Consider the following 23498-nt stretch of genomic DNA (forward strand, 5'->3'; position numbering starts at 1 on the left):
AATTTAAACACTTGTCGTAAATATTTCAGACACTGGAATAATTCAGGCCTATTCCCCTGTTGCCACAGTGTGCTCTGGGCTGGCCAGTGAGAGATTAAAATTTATTTCCATTGTTTAAGGGAAAATAATGAAGTGCATCTGAGTGGGCTCAGCTATGTCATGTGGGAAACGTTCCCTTTGGATGGAGTCGCACCCCACCCTAATGGGAATGAGGAAATCAGTTGGCACACAAAAGCAACACATTCTGTGACAAGAATGCTTGAGAAGTATAAGAGTACAGGATGACAAGAGCCTTTTGGAATGAATTAGAGTTGTCTCAAGAAAGAAAGTATTCTTTAAGCTTGCCTAAGCCTGGGGAAGGCAAGGTCTCTCCTGCTCTGTGCTGGATAGAGTTTTATCAACAATTAGAGCTTGACATTCTCTTACCTCGGCTGTGACAGCTGAGGCTGTGAAAATCCATGAACACATCCAGGGCTTGACTCTCCACGGCTGTGCATTACTGTAGGTGGGGCAGTGGGATGGAATTAAGCTCATTTACACCAATATTGTCAGAACCACTCAATCAGAGGGCATCTTCTTTCAGAAGTTAAAACACTGTTTGTTTTTCCCAGCAGTTTGTGGTTTGAAGTCACACATATTTCTGGATTGATGGGATTTAGAGCTTTGGATATTGTAAAAACTGAAGTGGGATTAATTAACATATACAGTTGCTTCCTCTAAGAATTCAAATTGGAGCCCAGTCATGGAGGTTGAGGTTTAAAACCTGCTGCTTACTTTGGGGTGCTCAGGCTCAGATGATTTTCAGGAGGCGCTGTGCACTCGCACATCAAAACCAGACATGCTACTGGGTCCTGTTTTCATGGAGTTTCCATCCTGCAGGAGCTGGGTCATTACACCGTGAGGCCTCTGTACAGCCCAGAGGATGCTGTGTTAAATGCAATTAATGCACTGAATGAAGGCTGAAAATACTTTCTCTCCTTCCTGTAAACCCCTGCAGGGTGTGCTGCCATTTTACAAAACAAGGGTTTAGCCAAACTGAATAATTAATCCCTAACAAGTGGAATTTCCAATGAATTTTTTACCTGGCTGTTTTTTTTCCTTCTCTTTCTAAATATTCAGGTGGTGCTATCAACAACAGTGAACGTGGATGGGCACGTGCTGGCAGTGTCTGACAACATGTTCGTGCACAACAACTCCAAGCATGGGCGGAGAGCGAGGAGACTCGACCCCTCGGAAGGTGGGAGTTTTGTCTGGAGAGCAGAGCAGAAATTACCCATTCTTCCATTTCTGTTTGTTTTCAGGAGGGAAGGAGAGCTAAGGGGGAGCTGCAGAGCCTCAGGGGGTTTGGGGAAGGCAGAGGCAGGAAAACAGTGTCTACTGCATGCAAAATATGATCTCCTCACATCTGAGGGACTGGCTCCCCCTCCCCCTGCAATTTATTAATTAGTATGTACTGCGAAGATGAAAAACACAGAAACACCAAGTATTATCTAAATTTCAGCCCTCTCATTCAGCTGGGATAGATTTGATTTCAGGCAAATTAGGCGAGATGACATCTTAGTTAAACAGAGCCATTCCAGCACAAGATGTGTATGAAAAAGTGTCACTGGTTCCCTTAAACAAACTGTGCACGGAGCCTAACGATGCGCAGAGGGAGCTGACACTAATTGATGTGAGTTTGTTTGGCTTAGCCAGACTCATGGCCAGCTCCAGGATGGGTTGGGGACTGTATTCAAGCAATTATAAATTCTGGTATCTGTTAAGTTTCAAAACGTTCGGCCCCTCCTCTCCCTCTTCGTTCCCAAAACATTCCACCTCCCTCATGCAGACAGTGCTCGAAAATGACTGGAAAATGCTGGAAAATGCTGGAAAATGCTGGAAAATGCTATCAGTGCCTGCTTTTCCCTCCCCTGCAGCCACTGAAAGTGAGAAGAGCTGGTGATGTTAGTAGAAAAGACAAGCAAGGATATTATTTCATTATAATGTTTTGCTGCCCCACTTCTTAACTGTGCCCTGTATCAACCTAAAAGAAGAATTAATGAACTGGAAGAAAATGATTGAATCAGTAAAGAATTCAGAGTGGTGTTAATTCTCCCCCAGCGGGCAGTGAAATGGTAGAAGGAAAATCCCAGGATTCCTAGCCTAGGAAGCCATCCAGTTTTTCCTTGACTGATTGGATGTGATTGACTGGCTGTTCAAAGGAGTCTCATGTTTTTGGAGCACTGCCAAAGTTCCCCTCCACCTCTGACCCTGTCAACATTGGGAATGGAGTGATGGATTGACTTTGGTTATGGCCTGGAAACCATATTGGGTTCCTGATGGGATGCATAGTCCAGAGGCCTTGAACATATGGAAGAGAGGAATAAAAAAAAAATCGGCTCTATAAAATCAAGAAAATTATTAGAAATTGTCTCCTGATAAGAATTGGAGGAGACATTTGATATTCCCATATCTTCCTTCACCCATTGATAAACTTAATGAATGTGACTCTACCTTTTTTGCCACAGGGTTTGTGTTTGTGGGATCATATGCTAATGAGTGGGTGTTATTTTGGTTTTTTAAACAGCCTCTGCACGATCATTTAAGCGTTTCATTTTTACACCCACTACAGTTGGCCTATTAGGCTTTAATGACACGATGTTAAGTGCCAGTAATGAATAGGCAAGTAATTAACACTTGCAAGGCAGAAAACACTCCTTTATTTATTTATTTATCAGCATGCTGGGGTTTGTGGAGTGATGAGCAGCCTTCATGGGTGAATGGCTGGAGGGGACTTGTCCTAGGCCTCTGCCAGCAGTGGGAATTCAGGAATTCCCAGGTGTGGATGGGTGGAGCTGCTCTCAGCTCCAGTTTTGCATCACTTGGGATGTCTGACGCTCACAGGAATTGTTCCAGGGATTTTACACCCAGGCCTGCAAACAGCCTCAAAGCTGTTGGGGGGGATAAAAAACGACACCTTAAAGTGATGCTTCGATGTTGCTTTTGTTCTGTGCAGCCACGCCCTGCATCAAAGCCATCAGCCCAAGCGAGGGGTGGACCACGGGGGGAGCCATGGTGATCATCATCGGGGACAACTTCTTCGACGGGCTGCAGGTGGTGTTTGGGACCATGCTGGTGTGGAGTGAGGTGGGTACAGCTGCCCCCTCGCCCCGGGGCTGGGGAAACTTCCCTTTTCTGAGGAGGAGTGGGGTTAATTCCCGTTCCTGTTCCGTGTGTGAGGTGGGGCATGCAAACCTGTAGGAAGGGAATTCATGGAATGTGTTTTCCTTGCTGGGTGATATTATTGAGTGACACCCAGCATGGAACTGAACAATTCTAGGCATCTATAAAATCAAAGAAATGGTTAGAAATTGTCTCCTGATATGAGCTGAAGGAGACATTTGATATTCCCACATCTTTTTTTATCCACTGATGAACTTAATGGGTGTTACTCTACCTATTTTTCCATAGGGTTTATTATTTACACAGGTTTATTTACACAAGCAAAGGTAGAGAAATAAAGAAAGGGTTTGAGTTTGGGAAGGAGAAAAAAATCCATCTGGGCCTAGGAAAAAGCCATCAATTAACCAGTGGGCTTAACAGTACAAGTTTCTTGATGACAATTTATCCTAAAACATGTGATCCTCTCCTGGAGGCCAGGAACTAACCCAGGTGTATCCCTCTGCTGATCTCTAGAGATAATAAAGAGCTTCTAGTGAGGCCTGTAATGGCAGGACAAGGGGGAATGGTTTTAAACTGAACAAGGGTAGAGTTGGAGATGAGGATGACATTTTTTATCGTGGGGCCTGGCACAGGTTGCCCAGAGAAGCTGTGGCTGCCCCATCCCTGGAAGTGCCCAAGGTTGGATAGGACTTGAAACAACCTGGGATAGAGGAAGGTGTCCACTGGGGGTGGGACTGGATGATCTTTAAGGTCCTTCCAACCCAAACTCTTCTGTTATTTACTCATGAAGTGAAAGAATAGAGCAGACACCTGACAGTGCCTCTCCTGTTGCCATTCCCAGCTGATCACACCTCACGCCATCCGTGTCCAGACGCCTCCCCGGCACATCCCTGGCGTGGTGGAGGTGACATTATCCTACAAATCCAAACAGTTCTGCAAAGGAGCACCAGGCAGGTTCATTTACACAGGTAAGTGCCTGGGATTTGGGCTGCAGGAGCTGTGGCGGTGATTGGTATTGACAACCCTTGGTTTGATTGATTGATTGATTGATTGATTGATTGATTTACCCTCTTGCTCTTCCAAGGCCACTCTGAGAGTGGTGACATTTGGGTGTGTGAGGAGGTGGTTTCATAAAGCATTTTTACTGCACGTTAATATTTTCCATTTTTCCCAACTGCTGTCACAACATGGGTCTGCCTACAGAATATACAACCAAATATTTATGTTCGACCTGATTATATTTGAGCTTTTCTTTCCTTCTTTTTTTTTTTTTTTTTTGAAAGAGTCACACTAAGACAGATTGTTTGAAGAAGAAAACGACAAACTGTTGGAAAGATGAATATAAAAATTAGCTATACATTTCAAGGGTAAATCTAACAGCACCGAGAGGCTGTTGTGGGAGCTCATCTGCATCCTGTAACGTGCTTTTATATCAGCACGTTGTGCTGGCACTGCTGCACTTCCAGGGCTCTCAGCATTTCCACTCCAAAGTGGTCTCACTCAGGGTGCTGCAGCCTGGTCATCAATGTCCTCTCGTCGCCAAAATGGGACGTGTGGACTTTTCCATAAGGTTCCCACATGGAAAACTCCCTGGAAGAGTGAAGCCAGCAGGGTTCTGTAGACATGCAACGACGTGCTGGAGAGTACAGCAAAAACCCAGAGAAATGGCTCATTGGAGGGGAATGGCAGCTGCTGAACCAACTTTAGCAGTTGAAGTGAGAGATAAAACACTAAAAATGAGAGATAAAAGCCGTTCTTTAAATCACCACAACCAAACATTTAGTCCCCGTGTGTGCCTTCATGTGGTGAGGATACAGGTTGCACACACATCCCTGTTCTGAACTGCTTTCCTTTCATCAGCTGCTCCAGGAATAAGACATTTGTTCTCTGCTGCTAATCTTGCTGCAGCCTCATATTCTGCTTTTAATACGACACAAATTCAAATCCTCTGCTGCTGTAAGTGGTTCCATTATAGTTCCCTTGGCTTTAATAACACACCAGTTTATGCCAGCTGAGGGCACATCTTGTAGGCTTTCCTAGCTCAGCTTTGATCACAGCTCTGCATTTACTTTGTCACAGAGATGCTAACCTGGAAATGTGTATATCAGGGAGATTTGGAACATAATTTTCCTTGCTGAGCAGAAATCCTCCAGGGGTTATCTTGTCAGAGCAAAGCAATATAAAATCATCTGTGGGAAAGGTTGGGCTCTGGGCTATGCTGTACCTGCCTCTGTGCCAGGATCCAGGGAGGGGAAGGTGCTGGTTTGCTAAATCTTGTAAGGAGATTGGAGGTCTTGTTGTCTGCTTGTGAGAAACAACACTTACAAGAGCTCTCTAAATTGGAAGAGTGAGTTCCCTTGGACAGAAAAAGCTGAGGTGACAAAGCATTTCCTGCTGTCACTGCTTTAGCCTGTGAGAGACACAGGGAAAAAGAGACTTCCAGGATCTGAAGAGGCTGACAGGAAAACCAGAGAGGGACCCTTCATCAGGAACTGTAGTGACAGGACAAGGAGTAATGGGCTCCAACTGCAAGAGGGGAAATTGAGGTGAGATTTAGAGAAGAAATTCCTCCCAGTGGGGATGGCAAGGCCCTGGCACAGGGTGCCCAGAGAAGCTGTGGCTGCCCCATGCATGTGAGTTTCCAAGGCCAGGTTGGACAGGGCTTGGAGCATCCAGGACTAGTGGAAAGTGTCCCTGCCCATGGCAGCAGAGTAGAACAAGATCGTTTTTAAGGTCCCTTCCAACCTAAACCATTCCATGATTCAAACTTCAAGGCCATGGGTGCCTTTTCTCTGTTAACACCTTAGAGGTTGGGTGTCCCACTGCAAACACTGTTCCCCCTCTGCCTCAGTTTTATGGGTTCAGGATAATTCTAGAGTAGTCCAGACTTTGATTCTCCTGTTTTCCCTGTGCTCTGCTTTCTGGGGCAAATCCAAGGTGAGCTGCAGAGCTGTGCTGAGGTCCTGGGACGTGGGGCCCTTTCCCACATCTCCCAGGGCGATATCAGCACGAGCTGCTGCCACTCGGGGTAAGTCGTGCAGATCCTCACAACATCCTCCTCCTGCAGCAGTCTGATGTGCTTTGATGTGTGGTGTGATAATTAATACTTTCAATGTCAGCACTGTGCTGGGTGGGTGCCACAGCCGGGCCCTGCAGAGAGGGGCTGAGCTGCCGCTGCAGCTCTGGCAGATGCAGCCAAGTGTCGTGGCAAAACTTGCTCAGCTGTGAGAATTCTTCTTCCCCTCCTACTCCAGTGAGTCAGAAGAGCTGTGTTTAAGATGAAAACACAGGTTTTGAGGGGTAAAGAACATCAAAGAGAAAGCACTGTCCACACTCTCAGCCTCACATAAATGAAGTCAGGTAGTTGGTGACACATTTGGATCTTTCCCTACTTTCATACAACAAATCTGTTAAAGCAGTCATGCCAGGGAGAGGTTTACAGGCTCACTGATCGTTTAGTTTGCTCCCTAGGTGGCTTTCTTTTTTTCTGCATACATTATATTGTGCCATGCCCAATTTTTTAAACTATGTTTTGGCAAGTTCAAGAGACCCCTTGAGCCTGAGACTCTGGATTTGAGGGTTGCCAAAGAGATTTTGTATCTGAGTCCATTTTCTGAGGGCTTTCATTTCAGGTATCTGATTTCTAGGAAGTAATGACCAGCCTGCTTGTGTGTCAGACCCCTTTATGGTCTCTGAATCCATGAACCCCAAAGCACTTGGATATAATTCTGCCATATTTCTGTGTAACACACCCATAAATCACTCCTGACCCAGCAGCTCTTTCCTCAGTGGAAGTGGGATTGTGGGGCAGCTGCTTGAACTTGCTGGTGGATTCTCCATCCTTGGCCTCCAGTTGGGAAGGTGTCATTTACTCCTCCAAATACTCGATGTTGCTCTTTAGCAGGATTTCATGACAGATATATTTTTGTTCCATTAATGAGTAAAACCAATAGTGGGCAATTTTTGTTGCAGGCTGCACAGAAAACCTTTGTGCTGAAAGACATAATGTACACATTGATTCAGGATGGCTGAGTCCTGTGAACAATTCAGCATTGTCGGGAAATGATTTGCTGCTGTTGATCTATCAGGATGAAAATGTCCACGTCAATCCATTGGAAAAATGTTTGTTGAATAATATCCAGCTTCTTCTTCCTGAATTAGCATTTAGCATATTCCCATTGGCTATTTTTAGTAACTTTATATATATATATACATATATATATATACATATATATATATATATGTCTGAATTCCTATATATTTCACATTTCTTCAGCTTAAGATACATAAATTAATAGATTTGCAATCAAGAAGAGAAATGACACATAATAATGATGTTTAGGCTCTTGAGAGAATTGGCCTCTAATTCTCCAGATTATTGGCAAAATAACCCACTCCCCAAAAAACCCCTCTTCCCAAACAGGGTGTAGATTCTGTGGCAGTTGAAATGTGTATTATTAAACTCCTTAAGCAAACCAGAATGGTTCCCAGTGGAGAGCAAAGACATTCTAAGTATAGCCAAGACTAAATTCTCAGGTCTGGGTTTTCTCTGCTCAATTCCCACTCGATTATCTCCTGCAATATTTAAACTTCATGCCATGCCATAATTATTTAATAAAAAGTAAATATAAAATGTATCTCAGAGGGGAATGTGACCTTTTACCTTCATGTTGTTATACCAAAGGTAGACAGGGACAAACAGGGAACCTGGATCAGTGTAAAAGTCTGTCTCACTTGATGGGTTCATTCTCCTGGTGCAGGAGGTCATTCTCCCGTGAGGTGCCAGGATATTTTGGATGGTTCAATAAGAGCCATCAGCATCTCTTGCAATGAGGGATTTTCAGCTGTGCCAGTGCCACCAGTTCTTTTAAAAAAAATAAGGATCTTTTTTTTCCCCAAAACCTACCACAAACGGTACGAGAGGGTCTAAGCCAGCACTGAGCGAGGGTAGTGCTACAGGACTTACATATGTTACTTATTAAATGTGTCATGAAATTCTTCGCAGGATCCTCAGCATGAATGTGTCGTTTGTGTTAAAATGTGCATTCTGAAGAATAAGGGAACTCAAACAAAAACATCCCTGTTGGTGCACAGTGGCACTGCTGAGGTGTTGGAGGCAGGCAGAGCCCGAGCACACAGAAGGCTGCAAGCTGACTTTTGGGTTCTGCACCAATTTAAATTGGAGTTTGAATAATCAGGAATTCGGTCATTATTGCTGCGATTTCCTAGCAGAGACTCTGAAAGTGTCTGAAGTTTTCTGAAATCATCAGCGATGCCAGTAGGGCTCTGCCAGCTCTTGCTAACTGAGGATCTGGGTCAAAATATCCTGGTTTATCCACCAGAGATTAAGATCATTACAGGGAAGTGGCGGCGTATGCAGAACACACAACTGGGGAAGGGAATGTGTCTAATGAAGAGCTGTGCCCTACTTTGGGACTGCAAAACGTTGGGGGCGTGTGTGGAATGTGTTTATTAGAGGAGCAAACACAGCTCTCTGATTTCTGGCTGTGTAACCAGCAGGAGAAGACCTGCTCTGGAGTGTATTTGTCTCATAATTTGCTTTATTACTGTCATGGTTTTGTCCAGAGTGAAACGTTCACCCTTAAAGGAGTATTTTGTGACGGTGCTGCTGCATCTTCCAAATTATTCATTTGGCCTTTGATAGAGGATGAGAGGCCAGACAGGGAAACTGGAGCAGTTTTAAGTGCAGAAGTCGTGATTTCTTTGTTCCCCTATTGAGACAGAGCCATATAAAAATACATGTTTAGATACACTCATGTAATATGGGGTCTGATGCTTTCCTTCCAGCTTTAAATGAACCTACCATAGATTACGGCTTCCAAAGACTGCAGAAGGTCATCCCAAGACATCCTGGGGACCCTGAAAGATTAGCTAAGGTAAAATAATTTTAAGCATTTCACTCAGCCCACAAATGTGTTCTTTCACTTCTAATTCATAAAAGAGACACAATTATATCTTAAATGACAATCACGTCTGAGTTCACCAAGTCCAGCAAGAATGGGATTGTGTAGAACCCACATTGATTTTTATGTGTTAGAGCTCAAACAGTCTCTGTGTAATTTTGCTGTTAAAATGAGCCCAGGGAACGTTCCCAGTTCATTGTCCTTGTCCCCTGCATTTATCCGCGGTGACAAATCCCCGAGCCCAAATGCTGTGTCCATGCCAAGGAACAGACTGAATCCTACACACGTGCGTGTGTCCCGGCAAAAGCAAACACTGAAATCTCCTGGGGAACGGGGACATCTGGGATTTGTCTCCGTTTTTGGTGCTGCTGAGGTGGAGCAGGTTCAGGACTCTGGAGAGCTCCGGGTCACGGAGGAGCCCCGGGCGCGGCACGGCCGAGCCAGGGATCACCCCGCGCTGGCTCCAGAGGGACTCGTGGTTTGGGGGGCTGCTCTGACCCACTGTGAGGGCTTCAATTCCTCGGGTACCTGGCAAATAACACCTGCTGAAGGTACTCAGGCTTCAGAGTGACCACACACAAACAGCGGAGTCACCTGACAGAATACTAGCTCATGGTTCTACTTTATTTATTTAATTACTCCTATTCTATTCTATTCTATTCTATTCTATTCTATTCTATTCTATTCTATTCTATTCTATTCTATTCTATTCTATTCTATTCTATTCTATTCTATTCTAATTTCCCTTCCCTTCCCTTCCCTTCCCTTCCCTTCCCTTCCCTTCCCTTCCCTTCCCTTCCCTTCCCTTCCCTTCCCTTCCCTTCCCTTCCCTTCCCTTCCCTTCCCTTCCCTTCCCTTCCCTTCCCTTCCCTTCCCTTCCCTTCCCTTCCCTTCCCTTCCCTTCCCTTCCCTTCCCTTCCCTTCCCTTCCCTTCCCTTCCCTTCCCTTCCCTTCCCTTCCCTTCCCTTCCCTTCCCTTCCCTTCCCTTCCCTTCCCTTCCCTTCCCTTCTCTTTTTGTTGTATTTATTTATTTTAGACTAGTCTAGTCTATTCTACCTTATTATATTAATGATTCAATTTTATTTATTTTTTTCTCCTGTTCTACTTTATTTTGTTGTATTTATTGTACCTCTTTATTTATTTGTATTTTATTTATTACATATTTACTTAAATTTTTTAAGTATTTCACTTAATTTACTGTAATTCTTATATTTATTTTGATTTAGCATATACTTACTTTTGTTACTTTGTTCCAATCCTATTTTACTTATTACGTATTTGAGCATCGCCATTTATTTATTTATTTTTCTTTCTTTAACTTTGTTCCAATCCTATTTTATTTATTACATTTTTAAGCATCGCCATTTATTCATTTATTTTTCTTTCTTTAACTTTGTTCCAATCCTATTTTATTTATTACATTTTTAAGTATCGCCATTTATTTATTTATTTTTCTTTCTTTAACTTTGTTCCAATCCTATTTTACTTATTACGTATTTGAGTATCGCCATTTATTTATTTATTTATTTATTTATTTATTTATTTAACTTTGTTCCAATCCTATTTTATTTATTACATATTTGAGTATCGCCATTTATTTATTTATTTATTTATTTAACATTGTTCCAATCCTATTTTACTTATTACATATTTAAGCATCGCCATTTATTCATTTATTTTTCTTTCTTTAACTTTGTTCCAATCCTATTTTACTTATTACGTATTTGAGCATCGCCATTTATTTATTTATTTTTCTTTCTTTAGCTTTGTTCCAATCCTATTTTATTTATTACATATTTGAGTATCGCCATTTATTTATTTATTTTCCTTTCTTTAACTTTGTTCCAATCCTATTTTATTTATTACATATTTAAGCATCGCCATTTATTTATTTATTTTTCTTTCTTTAACTTTGTTCCAATCCTATTTTATTTATTACATTTTTAAGCATCGCCATTTATTTATTTATTTTCCTTTCTTTACTCTACATTTCTTTCACTTCGCTTCCTTTAACAGAGCTACTTTTTGCCGTTAAAAACACCCCTTTCCCTCTGCCCCCCACGCAGGAAATGCTGCTGAAGAGAGCCGCTGACCTGGTCGAGGCGCTCTATGGGACCCCCCACAACAACCAGGTCAGGCTGCCGGGGGTGGGACGGCGCAGCCCCAGCCCCTGGGGAGGTTCCCCCGTTGGCGGCGCTGAGCCGTGCCCTGTCCCGTTCCGCAGGACCTGATCCTGAAGCGCGCGGCCGACATCGCCGAGGCGCTCTACAGCGTCCCCCGGAACCCCGCGCAGATCCCGGCGCTGTCCAGCTCCCCTGCCCACGGCTCCATGATGGGCATCAACTCCTACGGCAGCCAGCTGGGCGTCAGCATCTCCGACTCGGCGCAGGGCAACAACCAGGGTGAGCCCTGAAGCGTTCCCTGAGCTCTGGGAACCCAATCCGGTCGCATTCCCAGTGGTTTTTCCCTGGATCTGTTCTCCAGCCTCTCCATGTGCCCAGTGATGGCTTTAACTCCATCAAGGGTGGGGCTGCCCCCATGTCTTATGTGAAATCATTTTAGATTACTTTCTGATCCCAACTTGCCCCTGAATTCTCTCCCTGTCCCCCTCAAAATATCAATTTTCTTGGATTATATCTCTGGTTTCACAAACAGCAATGGCAGCAGCTGGGAAAAACCTGACACAGAGGTTTTCAAGCCTTTGTTTTTAAGGCTGCTGCTTCAGTGTTAATTTTACCAATATTCATGTATTGTATGTATTACATTTACTGCAGATACACTATTGATTGTGAGGAAAGCAACCCATAACACAATGTATTAACATTGGAAGAATTACCAACTTTTCTGTCTCCTGAATATTTTGATTTTCAGCCCACATTGTCTGCGGCTGACTGCAATAATCAGCTGTGTTTGACACTCTACGGCAGCAAACCCAGGTCCTATAAAGTTAATTTTCTATCTGCCAAGTTAAAACTCATCATGAAGATAATTTGGCTCATTTTTTTGAGGTCTTAAAAGCCCTGAATTAGAACCTCATAGTATAAATGAGCAGAACTTACTTGACTGGATATACTTAAATATTATATCTAAACAGTGACTACTCTTAATGTAATTTTCGTATCAATCTCTCCAATGAAAGCTTTTCCATGGAAAAACCCTTTTGCAGCTGGAATAATTATTTTGTCCTTTTATGCTGGTAGCTAAAGTGTTCAGGCCTCTTTTTGGAGTAAAAAAAGGCTACATTTTGGCTCTCAAATATTTGTTTGCATTTTCTAATACAACAAAAATCGGTTTTACTTATCCAGTTTATTCTTTCTCCCAAGTAGAGTAAATTAAAAGTTAAACTACAAACTTTATATGGGTTATGATTTCCCCTTAGTAATGTACTTGCTTTATCTGTAATTTATCTGTAATTAAACAATTCAACAATAATTTGAAGACTAAAACCTCCCCCATTCAATGGTAGAAAATCCCATATATTATAAATTCTACCCCGGGTAAACACACAATATAGTCCAGGTCTTGGAGTGAATTAAAAATTTTAATAAATCAAATTTTATCGGAAAAATATCCATCAGATCACTTCAAAAAGTTGGTTTAGACCTTAAATTGCAGGAAAAAAACCACGGAATTTATTGGTATTACCTAACCATCCCGAACAATCTGGATTTACATGACATTTATTTGAGCAGGCAACGCACGGGAGGAAGATTCAAGCCACAGAGGTGTTGTGAAATGTGCTTTATTTCCAGGGTACATCCGTAACACCAGCAGCATCTCCCCCCGAGGGTACTCGTCCAGTTCCACCCCCCAGCAGTCCAACTACAGCACCTCCAGCAACAGCATGAACGGCTACAGCAACGTGCCCATGTCCAACCTGGGCGTGCCAGGCTCCCCTGGCTTCATCAACGGCTCCCCCACGGGATCCCCCTATGGATGTACGGCCCCACCCTCATTTCTACCCGTTCCGCCTCCTCCTGCCTCAAAAGCCCAGCAAAAATGGCTTTAGTGCAGGTTTTGCCGAAGGTTCTGCTTGTGTTCGGGCGTGTTGGGGTACAAACTAGGAAGTGGTCCCATTTTTTGGGTGGTGTTCTTTATTTTCCTCCATTTTTCGTATCCTCACGCAGATTCCTGAGTGGCGAAGCCACAGTGGGGAATGAGGTGCAATTTGCAGCTCTGGGAAGGAAGTGGCCACTGCTTTTAGCACAGAGACTTTTGCAAATCCTGGGGAAAAGCCTCTCTGAAATAGTTTTTGTGAGTTTGAAGGCATTATCAATAACTGAGAGCTGAATTGGGGATTCATTTCCACCATATTAACTTCATAACCAGAAACATAACATATAATGGAATTAAGCTCTCAATTTCTGCTTGTTTCACCATGAACAGTCACTCTTCCTTCCACACCTTCATTTCCCTCTGGCTAGGGAATGTGTGAAAAACAAAAAAAATATGTAGACACCACCAGCTATGGTGTAAGTGAATCATTAAATATATGTTATATGTGTGTATATTAAAAAAGGATGAAAAGTTAAACAGGTTATTTTTATTTTCTTTTTTATTATTATTATTTTATTTTATTTTATTTTATTTTATTTTATTTTATTTTATTTTATTTTATTTTACTTTATTTTATTTTATTTTATTTCATTCTGTTCTATTCTATTCTATTCTATTCTATTCTATTCTATTCTATTCTATTCTATTCTATTTTTAATTATTATTATTGTTCTTATTATCATCATCATCCCCTCTTCTGGAGCTTTCCATAAGGAAAGGACCGGGTCTCCAGCATCTTGTTACTGTGATTTCAAACTAATACTTCCAAGAGACCTGGGAATTCACATGAAATATTGTTATTTGTTCCTCCTTTTGCTGAGGAACAGCTGATATTGTTCTGGAAGCTCAGCAAACAGTTCCTTAACAAGTTATTGGACATAGAAAGGGGCTTATTTCTTGCAAGACACTTCTTTTAAAAGTAGCCAATTTAGAGTAAAATCTAAGCAGCAGCTTGAAACCAAGGAAATTGAATTTTTAAAAAACTGTGGAAGACACAGGATTTGCCAACCTTCCCAAATTCCAAGGACACTGAGTGGACAGGCCATTACTGTTCCTATTGACTCTGTTTTTCCCTTGATGACTTTCAATTTTCTGGCATCCTCACCCTTAATTTGGAAAGAATTAAGCACTGTTTCTTCTGAACTATTCAGTTTAATTCCCTCTCTACTTCAGACTTACTCTAAGTATACTCACTGAGAGAATGAGACCTCCTTTGAGAGGTAAAACCAGGGATCAGGCAGTGGATTCTTGAAGCAGTTTTACCAAATTGCTGATGAGAAATCCCTTTTTTTTCCTTTTGGCAGTGATGTCTTCAAGTCCAACAGTCGGCTCCTCCAGCACTTCTTCCATCCTCCCGTTCTCCTCCTCCGTGTTCCCCGCCGTCAAACAGAAGAGTGCCTTTGCTCCTGTCATCAGACCCCAAGGGTCCCCCTCTCCAGCCTGCTCCAGTGGCAACGGGAATGGGTTCAGAGGTGAGCCACGTGTTCCTATTCACTCACACGAGAACTTTCATTTGGGTGAACCTGCGTGCCACCAAGCACCAGCTGCGTGCCACCAAGCACCAGCCGAGTGCCACCACACGGATACTGCAGGGCTCAGGAGTGAAAACCTGCCCCAGCCCAGCTGGATTAAAGGACTAATCCAAGCCTTTGGCTTTAAAGAAGGGGCCAGGCACTGATTTCCACCAGGAAGGGTGGTTTTCAACCTCACAGGGGTTAGGGTTGGGAAACCAACGCTGCTTTTCAACCTCACAGGGGTTTGGGTTGGGAAAGGACGTTAAAGATCCAGTTCCAGCCCCCACCACAGGCAGGGACGTATTTCCTTGGAATATAGTGGAATACCAGCTCTTTTGTGGGGAATGACTTCTCCTCGGGCTTGGGGGACTTGTTAAACAGAGCAGAGTTAATCCTCAGCTCTGTCCAGAACACAAACCTGCTGCAAGGTTTAGGCTCAGCCCGGGAATTGAGCCCCACAGCCCATTTACAGCCCTTTTAAAGGTGATCTGTGAAACAAATGTGAGCAGTGAGATAAGAATGGAAACCTGTACCAAATTCTTGCTTTTAACAGGCTGGGGGGGTGTGTGCAGCACATAAATATGCTCCAAGTCTCCATAAAAAATGCCTTTATAGGGCCTGGGAAGTCATCTGGCTCCTTCAGCCTTCACTAGAGATAGCCTAGGAAACACAACTCTGGGAACTGAGCCGTGCCAAGAGCCAGTGGTAATTCCAAATGAGCCCCACAAACAGCACCTGTTGGGCTGGGTGTGATATAAACCCTTAGCTGGGCCACAGGGACTTGCAGAAAGTGTGATTATTTTATGTAATAAGGAAATTCTAAGTGTGCTGAGCAAAACCAGTTACGTTTTTAAAAGCTAACTCAGAGAATTCTGAAACAGCTTCTTCCCCTGCCCCAATTACATGAAAATCCACACTTTTCTAAGATCATTTTCTCCCCATGAATGGGTAGATCCATTGATCTCACCATGTGAATGCACAGATTTAAGTCTGTTTTAAAGTTAAACTTGTCTAACTGTTGTGTAGAGAAGGCCTAAATATTAAGCCTAAATATTAAGGAGTTTCCTGCGGTGGTGCTAAACACAAATCAGAGAGAAAACCACTCAGGCTGTTTCTGGGAGACAGAAAAAGGACAAATCAAAAAAGTATTTAAATGAATCATTTTCCTTAAGGTAACACTCAAGGCTCTGCTTAGAAAGGGTTTATCTCCCTTTCAACCCATGAAGAAATAAAGTACTAGAAACCAGGTGGTGCCACTTTTGCCATTTGGTGTTCACATTGTATTTTATCCAGTCTATAGATCAGTAATCAATGAGAGATTCTAAAAATGGAGCTTTAGTATTAAACATTACAAAATCTCAAAGCTAAAACCTGACATCCAGCCATTTTCACTGATCAAAGCCCACTCCTGAGCTGGTCAGGATTCATCTAGGAGTTAAGGTTGTGAATAATTGCAGAATTAGCAAAAGCAGAGCTAAATGGATACAGAGTTTATTAACCACGTCCCTTTCTTTGTGGGATTTCCCCCTGTACATCAACACAGACATAAGTATATTAATATTCTACAGCTGTTAAATTTAAGTTCCCAGCAAAACAGGACTGGTCAGTGACACAACAAGAAGAAACAAGGTTTGTTAGGCCAGGTCTTGGTAACTATTGAACTCTTCCAGCCATGGATGCAAATTCCAGCTGAAATATTTAAATTGATGCAAGCTGGGGAGCACATGCTCTGGAAAGGATCCAGGTACACACAGCCTGATATCCAAATTAACGTTCCCACAGTGCTGACAGACAGATGTGGCCAAAAAGTCAACGGGAGGTTCCCAAAGAGGCTTCTTGCCTGGACTGAGGCAGTGGGAGATGGATCATCCCCTCTGCCAGGCCATCCCCTGGGGCTGGAAACCAGGGATAGGTGTGCTGGGCATGGAATTTAGGATTTATTTACTTATTTATCAAATTTAGGCATCAGTAAATGCTGCTGGAGAGAGAATAGCAGAAGCACAGGGCAAGCAGTGAATATGTGCAGACCCCTTCCCAAAGGCCATTAACTCTGAATTTCCCCACCTATAATATGTGCAAAACATCTCCTCAATATAGGACAATAATTATATATAATATAGACCTATATATTTACATTTAAAGGATGATAATATTCATTATTATTATCATCATCATAATTATTTACCAGCCCCTCAGAGCATGCCACTCTCCTTGCAGGCAGCAATGAAAATCTAGATTATAGCTTCGATATATGTCAACCACAGCAGTGTTTAAGCCTGGCTTAAACCAGCCTAAACAGGAGCAGCTGTGCAATCTTCATCCTCAGATTTCAATTCCCATTATTCCAGCAGTTTACAGGGAGGGTTTTTTTTCCCAAAAATGTATTTTAGGAGGATTTGCTCCCTGTGAGAGTGGGGAGGAGCTGGGATGGAATTCCCAGAGAAGCTGTGGCTGCTCCAGCCCTGGAAGTGCCCAAGGCCAGACTGGACAGGGCTTGGAGCAGCCTGGGAGGGTGGGAGGTGTCCCTGCCTTGGCAGGGGGTGGGATGGGATGAGCTTTAATGTCCCTTCTACCCCAAACCATTCCATGATCCTGGAATTCAGCGTGAATCCCCTTCCCAGTTCTCACGCTGGAATTGCAGTGAGTCCTTTTCCACTCCAAGACAGTTTTCCAAAGGCCACTTGTACTCTCCAGGCTTATGATGATTATTAATTACACCCATTAAAGGTGCCTATCACCAGATCATCTGGGTGCTACCCATCTTTGATTATTTATTTATAAAAAAATTCTCCAACCTTGTGACAATTTTAATCAAGTGTTTCAGTTGATAATTGCAAGCTGTCAAGGTTAATACAATAAGGCTCATCTCTAATTCTTTTTCCATTTCCCTGCAAGAGGAAAAAAAAAGACCCTCTGGGATAATGACTGGTGGTTGCTATATTCCCAACTCATCAGGGAGTGTCCTGCATTGAACCACCTTTATTGAAAAGTTACATCGATTCAATATATAGTAATACAGGCAAAAATAATTACAGCTTTGCTAGCAGTGTAAGACCTTAATCCAAACCTCCCAAACATTCAATAAAAAGCGATCCGGGCTGGGAATAGGCTTTTGACAGTGCAGCCCCAACGGGCAGTGGAGGTGGGGTGGAAATGGGCAGAGCAGGGTGTGTGAAAAGAGAGAGAAGCCTCGAGATGAGCTGGGGAAAACCAGGTGAGAATTCCAGCCAATATTCCTCGACTGACTCGTTCTTTGTTGCAGGAGGAGAGGCTGGGAATGAAATGCCAGTGACACAAATCGGGCTTTGCTTGGATTTTCTGTGTTCTAGAACTTGTTAATCATATCATGGAATCACAGAATCCCGGGATTGTTTGGGTTGGGAGCGATGCTAAAACCCATCCAGTGCCATCCCCTGCCAGGGGCAGGGACACCTCCCACCATGCCAGGGTGCTCCAAGCCCCGTCCAACCTGGCCTTGGGCACTTCCAGGGATGGAGCAGCCACAGCTTCTCTGGGAAACCTGTTCCATTCCAATACATATATTATTTTATTATTAATATTTCTAATCCTACAGTAAAAAACAGACTTTCATTTCAAGCTAAGAAACTTCCCAAAATGATGCATCTACAAGTATTCTCAAAATATTTTTGAAGAGACATGGCAGAACCTCAGGTTTAAACTTCACTTTGCTTTGCTGGAAGTTTTCCTTAATTAAAAAAAGTGAAAATACTGTAAAAATAGTGTCACAAAAAAGCATTTATGCCATTATGGACTGACTCTTGGGAACAGAGCTCAAACTACACTGGCACCAGCCCCTGAATGGCTGAAACTAAGCCATGCTAAGCTGTTCCAGGGGTGCAGCCCCTGTGCCCAGACATCCAACAGCCAGGAAAGGTCACCCCAGATGGGGACAAGCCAGGCACCGTCTGTGCAGGTGCTCCTTTACTGGCTTCAGGCAAAAGACCCAGCCAGGACACCTCAGACAAACACTTTAAACTCCTGCAGCCAGCCTGGATGATTTTGCCTGGAGCAGAGCAGGAGGATCTGCTCCCCTGGGATACCTGTGGGATGGAGCCAGCACGGAGGGCACGTGCTCACCTCTTCCTCCAGCCCAGCAGAGCCTGGAGCGGGGCAGAAATCCAAGACTAAATCAAGTTTTCCTTTCTAAGGACAGAAAGGCAGGCGTGGGGTCAATGCCCAGCTCTCCATTTGGGTTATTTTGGGGTTTGGGGGTGAGGAGAAGGAATGGAGCAGCATCCTTGGTGTCATCAGAAATCCTCTCTTCTAATGCACTCACACATATCCCAGAAACAGGCATGAGAGTGTTTACCTGCTTTATTTAGGGTTGAAAATACGAGGAACAACAGCAAATTCCAAAGCAATTACAAAAAGTATCTATTTGACTTCAGGCTGTCAGGTTTCACTTTCTCTTTCAGCTATCTGCTAAAATTGGCAGGGACTTCAGCCCCAGTCAGTAAGAAAATATGAAAATATTTATTTTCCTATTGTACTAAATCACAGACCGTATCCACAATTGTTTAAAAACACAGTGCCAGGCTCTTGTTAGATCATGAACTTGCCCAAAGCACTTCTGTAAACCCTCTCAACAAAAGGGTGAAAAGAATTCTCAGGGGGGACGGGGCTTTAAGCACACCAATAATCCCACAAATTCCAGTGAACGTAAATCTTTGCAGGATTAGGACCTCGCACTGCACCGAGGCCCCTTTGAAAACGTGACTCACTCATTTGTTGTATAAATACATCTAAACTCAACTCACCCCTCAAAACCTTGGGGAGCAGCACCGGTTCCAGGCAGCTCCAAATGTTGCTGCTGTCGGTTACGAGGAGTGGAGCTGCAATTAAAGGCAGGAGAGTGACTAATAAATAATTTACATAAGCGCAGAGTTCTGGGAGTGTGCCAGGTAAGGCTGCAGTGCCTCAGACATGTGGGGCAAACCCAGCGAGGAAGGGAGGCTGCTCCATTGTTTCCACTGGAATCAGACTGGCAAAACCCAGCCCTGGGCCTTGGCCCGTGCTTCAGGGCTTGGAATTCCCTGGCTCGGTCCTGCCAGCAGCACAGGGGGGAATTCCCTTGGCTTCCAGACCTTTCCTTGCTCCCAGCCCTTCCAAGCAGATGAGCAGGGTGGGTAGGAGCAGAGACGCTGCTCGGTTTTGGGTTTTGAGGATGGTTTTGAGTGTCCAGCTTGAGAAGTCAGAATTTTGGGGACAGTTCTGAGCAATGTCCGTCTCCAAGGGCTTCTGTCCAGAGATAAGCACCCAAAAATGGGAAGGTTTTTCTGCAAATGCATGTGCATTGAATTAATCCTCTCTCTCTTTCATCCTTTTAATTACCCTGGTGGGCCTTGGCTTTTCACAGAATCAGAAAATCATGGAGTGGTTTGGGAAGGGACCTTAAATCCCCTCCAGTGCCACCCCTGTCATGGGCAGGGACACCTCCCACTGTCCCAGGGTGCTCCAGGCTCCATCCAGCCTGGCCTTGGGCACTGCCAGGGATCCAGGGGCAGCCACAGCTGCTCTGGGAATTCCATCCCAGCCCCTGCCCACCCTCACAGGAAGAAATTTCTTCCCTTTTCCCCTGGAATAGCCCTTTGCCCATTGCCTGTGTCACGGGCAGTTCTCACAGTTCTCACTACAGCACCCAAACATTTAAAGACACCAAAACTCTAATTTAACCTCAGATCAGGCCCTTCTGTGATTCCTGACTGCTCACAGGAGGGTGAAGGGCTCGAATATATTTTGTTCCATTACATTTTGCCACAATTTCATCTTTTTCGCTTTTCTTTTTCAGCCATGACTGGTCTTGTCGTTCCCCCGATGTAAGGAAGGGGCAGCTTTGCTACTCTCCCTCTTCCCTTTTTTCCTCTTTTTTTTTTTTTTTCATTTTTCTTTTACAGCACAAAACTACTTATTGTGATGGACCACTAAAAGGAAAAAAATAGCACTACAAGCTCTTTTTTGGGGGAAAGCCAGGCCCAGGGAAAAAAAAAAAAGGAACATTTTTTATGGATTGGACAAGATAGAAGTCTGCATCTTTTACCTGTTTCATATTTCTGACACAACCACATCAACTCCTCAAACATTGGGAATGAAGAATCAGCAAGAGCCAGGACGAACAAGAGTTGGCAGGATGGAATCAGAAATGCAAAGTCTTTCCTGGAAGACACGAAAACCTTCCTAAGATTTGTAACATATTCGAAGGAAAAAAAAGAAATTGGCAAAATGATTCAAGCTTGATATTTTGGATACAATTTGTTTTACTTTGTAGGGGTAAAAAAGTTGAAGTTTCTATTTTCTATGGAGCCTTTCAGATATCGATTTAGTTTATGCAGAAAAAACAATTCAACAAAACAGGGTACCAGCATGAAAGAATTTCTAGGACAAACAGACATGAATGATGGAACTTTGGTGTATGTGTGTATTTGCTTATAGTTTAACCTCTTTAAAAAAATGTAAGATGTTTTACAATTATTTAAATAAATAAACTTGTAACTTATTGTATGTAGAGGTAGAAATTAAACCCTTTTTTGGATTTTTTCCTCCAGTTGTACAATGAAGAAAAATGATGCAAAAATGTAGTGATAAGTTTGAGATATATTATTACTGCTGCAATTGCTCCTCACTGTTTTCCCCCTCTTACTGAATTCATGTGCAAGGATGTATAGGATTCTTTCTGATTAACAAAACCCTCAGAAACTTTTACCTACATTGTGCTAAACAGGTCATGTAGGAATTTTTCACCCTCCTCATCTTTCCCCCCTTTCCATTTTTTGCTTCAATTAAACTATTCAGGTACTAAGATTAACTGCTAAGTCTCAAAGACCCAGCTGACGAGTGAGTGGCACTTAGGGATTTGAGTGAATCGGATTTTTCATGAGGTACTGAGTTTATTTTATAGGTTCAATGTATGAATTAGGAGGGGAAGGGTTCTCTGGGGTTTTCCATGTAGTTAGAACACCTTAAATTCAGTTATGCTTCATATTAAGGGTGCATTTATAAAGGGTGAATATGTATTTGAATGATTTATGCACTTTTATCCTGAGTCATCAAAAATGGTAAGTATTTGCCAGTTATATAATGAAGTTCATAGAGGTAATCAACTGCTTTGAATTTTTCTGCATTTTAGCCTAAAAAAAGAGTTTAGTTCTCCTTTGCATCTCCTCTCCTGAAATTGGAAGGTGAGGACAAGTCTGATAAAATCAGTTACGAGTTATCCAACTAAACCAGAGAGCACTCAAAAGAATTTGGTTGTTGGAAAGCCATTTTTAGTGGGGAGAAAAATAAAAATCAGCTACACTACGGAGACCCCTCTAAAATTCACACAACTCATGGCTGCATGGAGAGTTGTTCCCATGGAAACACCTTGATGTTAATCAATAAACCCTAAATAAGGCCCCTGGATCTGAACTTGTCCATTTGCCCAGTAGTTTCATGGATGGGTAAGGAAAATCGTGTTCTTGGTGATCTTTAGGGATGGTCTAAGTTGTGATGGGCTCGGGATGGCCAAACTGGGACAACTTCCATGGCTGAGCTCATTTGGAGCTGTTGTGGAGCTGATTGGGATTAGGAAGAGCCAAAAATCCTCTCTGCAGATCCACAGCTCGATGATGGTGGGAGGCTGAGGGGGGATGACCTGATGGAGCCTCACGTGAAGGACAGGGTTTGGGCACAGGGCTGCCTGTGCAGGAGAGTAGGGCAGGGAATCAGAAAACCCTGAAATGATTGGGTTGGGAGGGACCTTAAAGCCCCTCCAGTGCCAGCCCTGCCATGCCCAGGGACACCTCCCACTGTCCCAGGGTGCTCCAAGCCCTGTCCAGCCTGGCCTTGGGCACTTCCAGGGATGGGACAAGGTCCCCTCCAGGTTCCCTTTCCTGGTGTAGTGCACAGGTCAGTTTATGGGATAAATCCATTCACTGCACGTGGAGTTTTCAAGGAGGGGCTGGAGACACCAACTGGGCTGCTCTGGCCATTCCTGAAGATGTCCCACTTGTTGGGAAGGGGCTTTGCTTTCCTGACTGTGCTCTGAGGTTTGGCATTTTCATTCGGTGCCTTCTCAATGCCATTGAGTCCCATTTCGAAAAGGGCTGGGGGGGTTAATCTCTTCTACAACTCAAGGCCCAACTTTTATCAGCAAATCGACAATTTAAAGAGAGATTTGGTGAGAATAATGCAGGTTTAAGAAACATGGATAGAGTTAGGCTTTCACAGCCAGGCTACTGAAACTGAGTTCCAGAAAAAATGAAATAAAATAAATCCCTGTTAATTGCGACTGCAGGCTGATTGTCTCTACAGGTGCTCTGTGTGCCCCTTTGTGCCACCAAGGATGTGGCAGTCACTGGAGGTCAACCAGCAGCCCTGAAACCAAGGGAGCTCTGAAATATCAAGGAATCACAGATGTTTAAAAGTCTGGAGTTGTCACTGTACCTCTAATAACACAACGGGGCACAGGGTCTGACCTGGACCTTCCAAACAGCAAAACAGCAACAAAACCCCCCAAGTATTTCGTATATTCATAGGTGCTGATATCCCAGCAGGGCTAAGTGGGAGGTCCAAATTCATGTTTGGAATTATGCATTTATCCAGGGATAAAAACGGATTAAGGACTGGGAGAGCTGGGATTAAAACTTCCATAAATTTCAGCGAAAACACATTGAGTTCTAATTCCAAAAATTATCTCCATGAACCAGGCTCATTCTGTCAAATCCCTTCCTCCATTCCCACCTACTAAAATCCCCAAGCAGCTCCAAAGTATGAAGATGGTGAATATTCCCCTTGTCCTTCTCTGTACAGGCTACTTCTAAAATTGATTATCAAATAGGCTCAA

At 43.4% G+C, this 23498-nt stretch overlaps 1 protein-coding gene across 6 annotated transcripts in view; it reads left to right on the top strand.

The window, feature by feature from the left end:
- The window catches only part of EBF2 (EBF transcription factor 2), a 138728-nt gene extending 116150 nt beyond the window's left edge, over window positions 1-22578 (top strand). For 5 of the 6 annotated variants that reach the window (XM_069035386.1, XM_069035384.1, XM_069035387.1 and 2 more), the window contains 9 exons: window positions 1120-1237; window positions 2996-3126; window positions 4004-4130; window positions 8971-9059; window positions 11153-11218; window positions 11311-11488; window positions 12839-13024; window positions 14447-14614; window positions 20466-22578. In XM_069035386.1, the coding sequence (XP_068891487.1) occupies window positions 1120-1237; window positions 2996-3126; window positions 4004-4130; window positions 8971-9059; window positions 11153-11218; window positions 11311-11488; window positions 12839-13024; window positions 14447-14614; window positions 20466-20497 (1095 nt within the window). In that variant the 3' untranslated portion in view covers window positions 20498-22578. The remainder of the gene's footprint in view (window positions 1-1119; window positions 1238-2995; window positions 3127-4003; window positions 4131-8970; window positions 9060-11152; window positions 11219-11310; window positions 11489-12838; window positions 13025-14446; window positions 14615-20465) is intronic. The other variant, XM_069035390.1, reaches the window with a different exon arrangement.
- The last annotated feature ends 920 nt before the right edge of the window (window positions 22579-23498 follow it).

The sequence above is a fragment of the Aphelocoma coerulescens genome, chromosome 22 (genome assembly GCF_041296385.1).
Source record: "Aphelocoma coerulescens isolate FSJ_1873_10779 chromosome 22, UR_Acoe_1.0, whole genome shotgun sequence".
Classification (NCBI taxonomy): domain Eukaryota; kingdom Metazoa; phylum Chordata; class Aves; order Passeriformes; family Corvidae; genus Aphelocoma; species Aphelocoma coerulescens.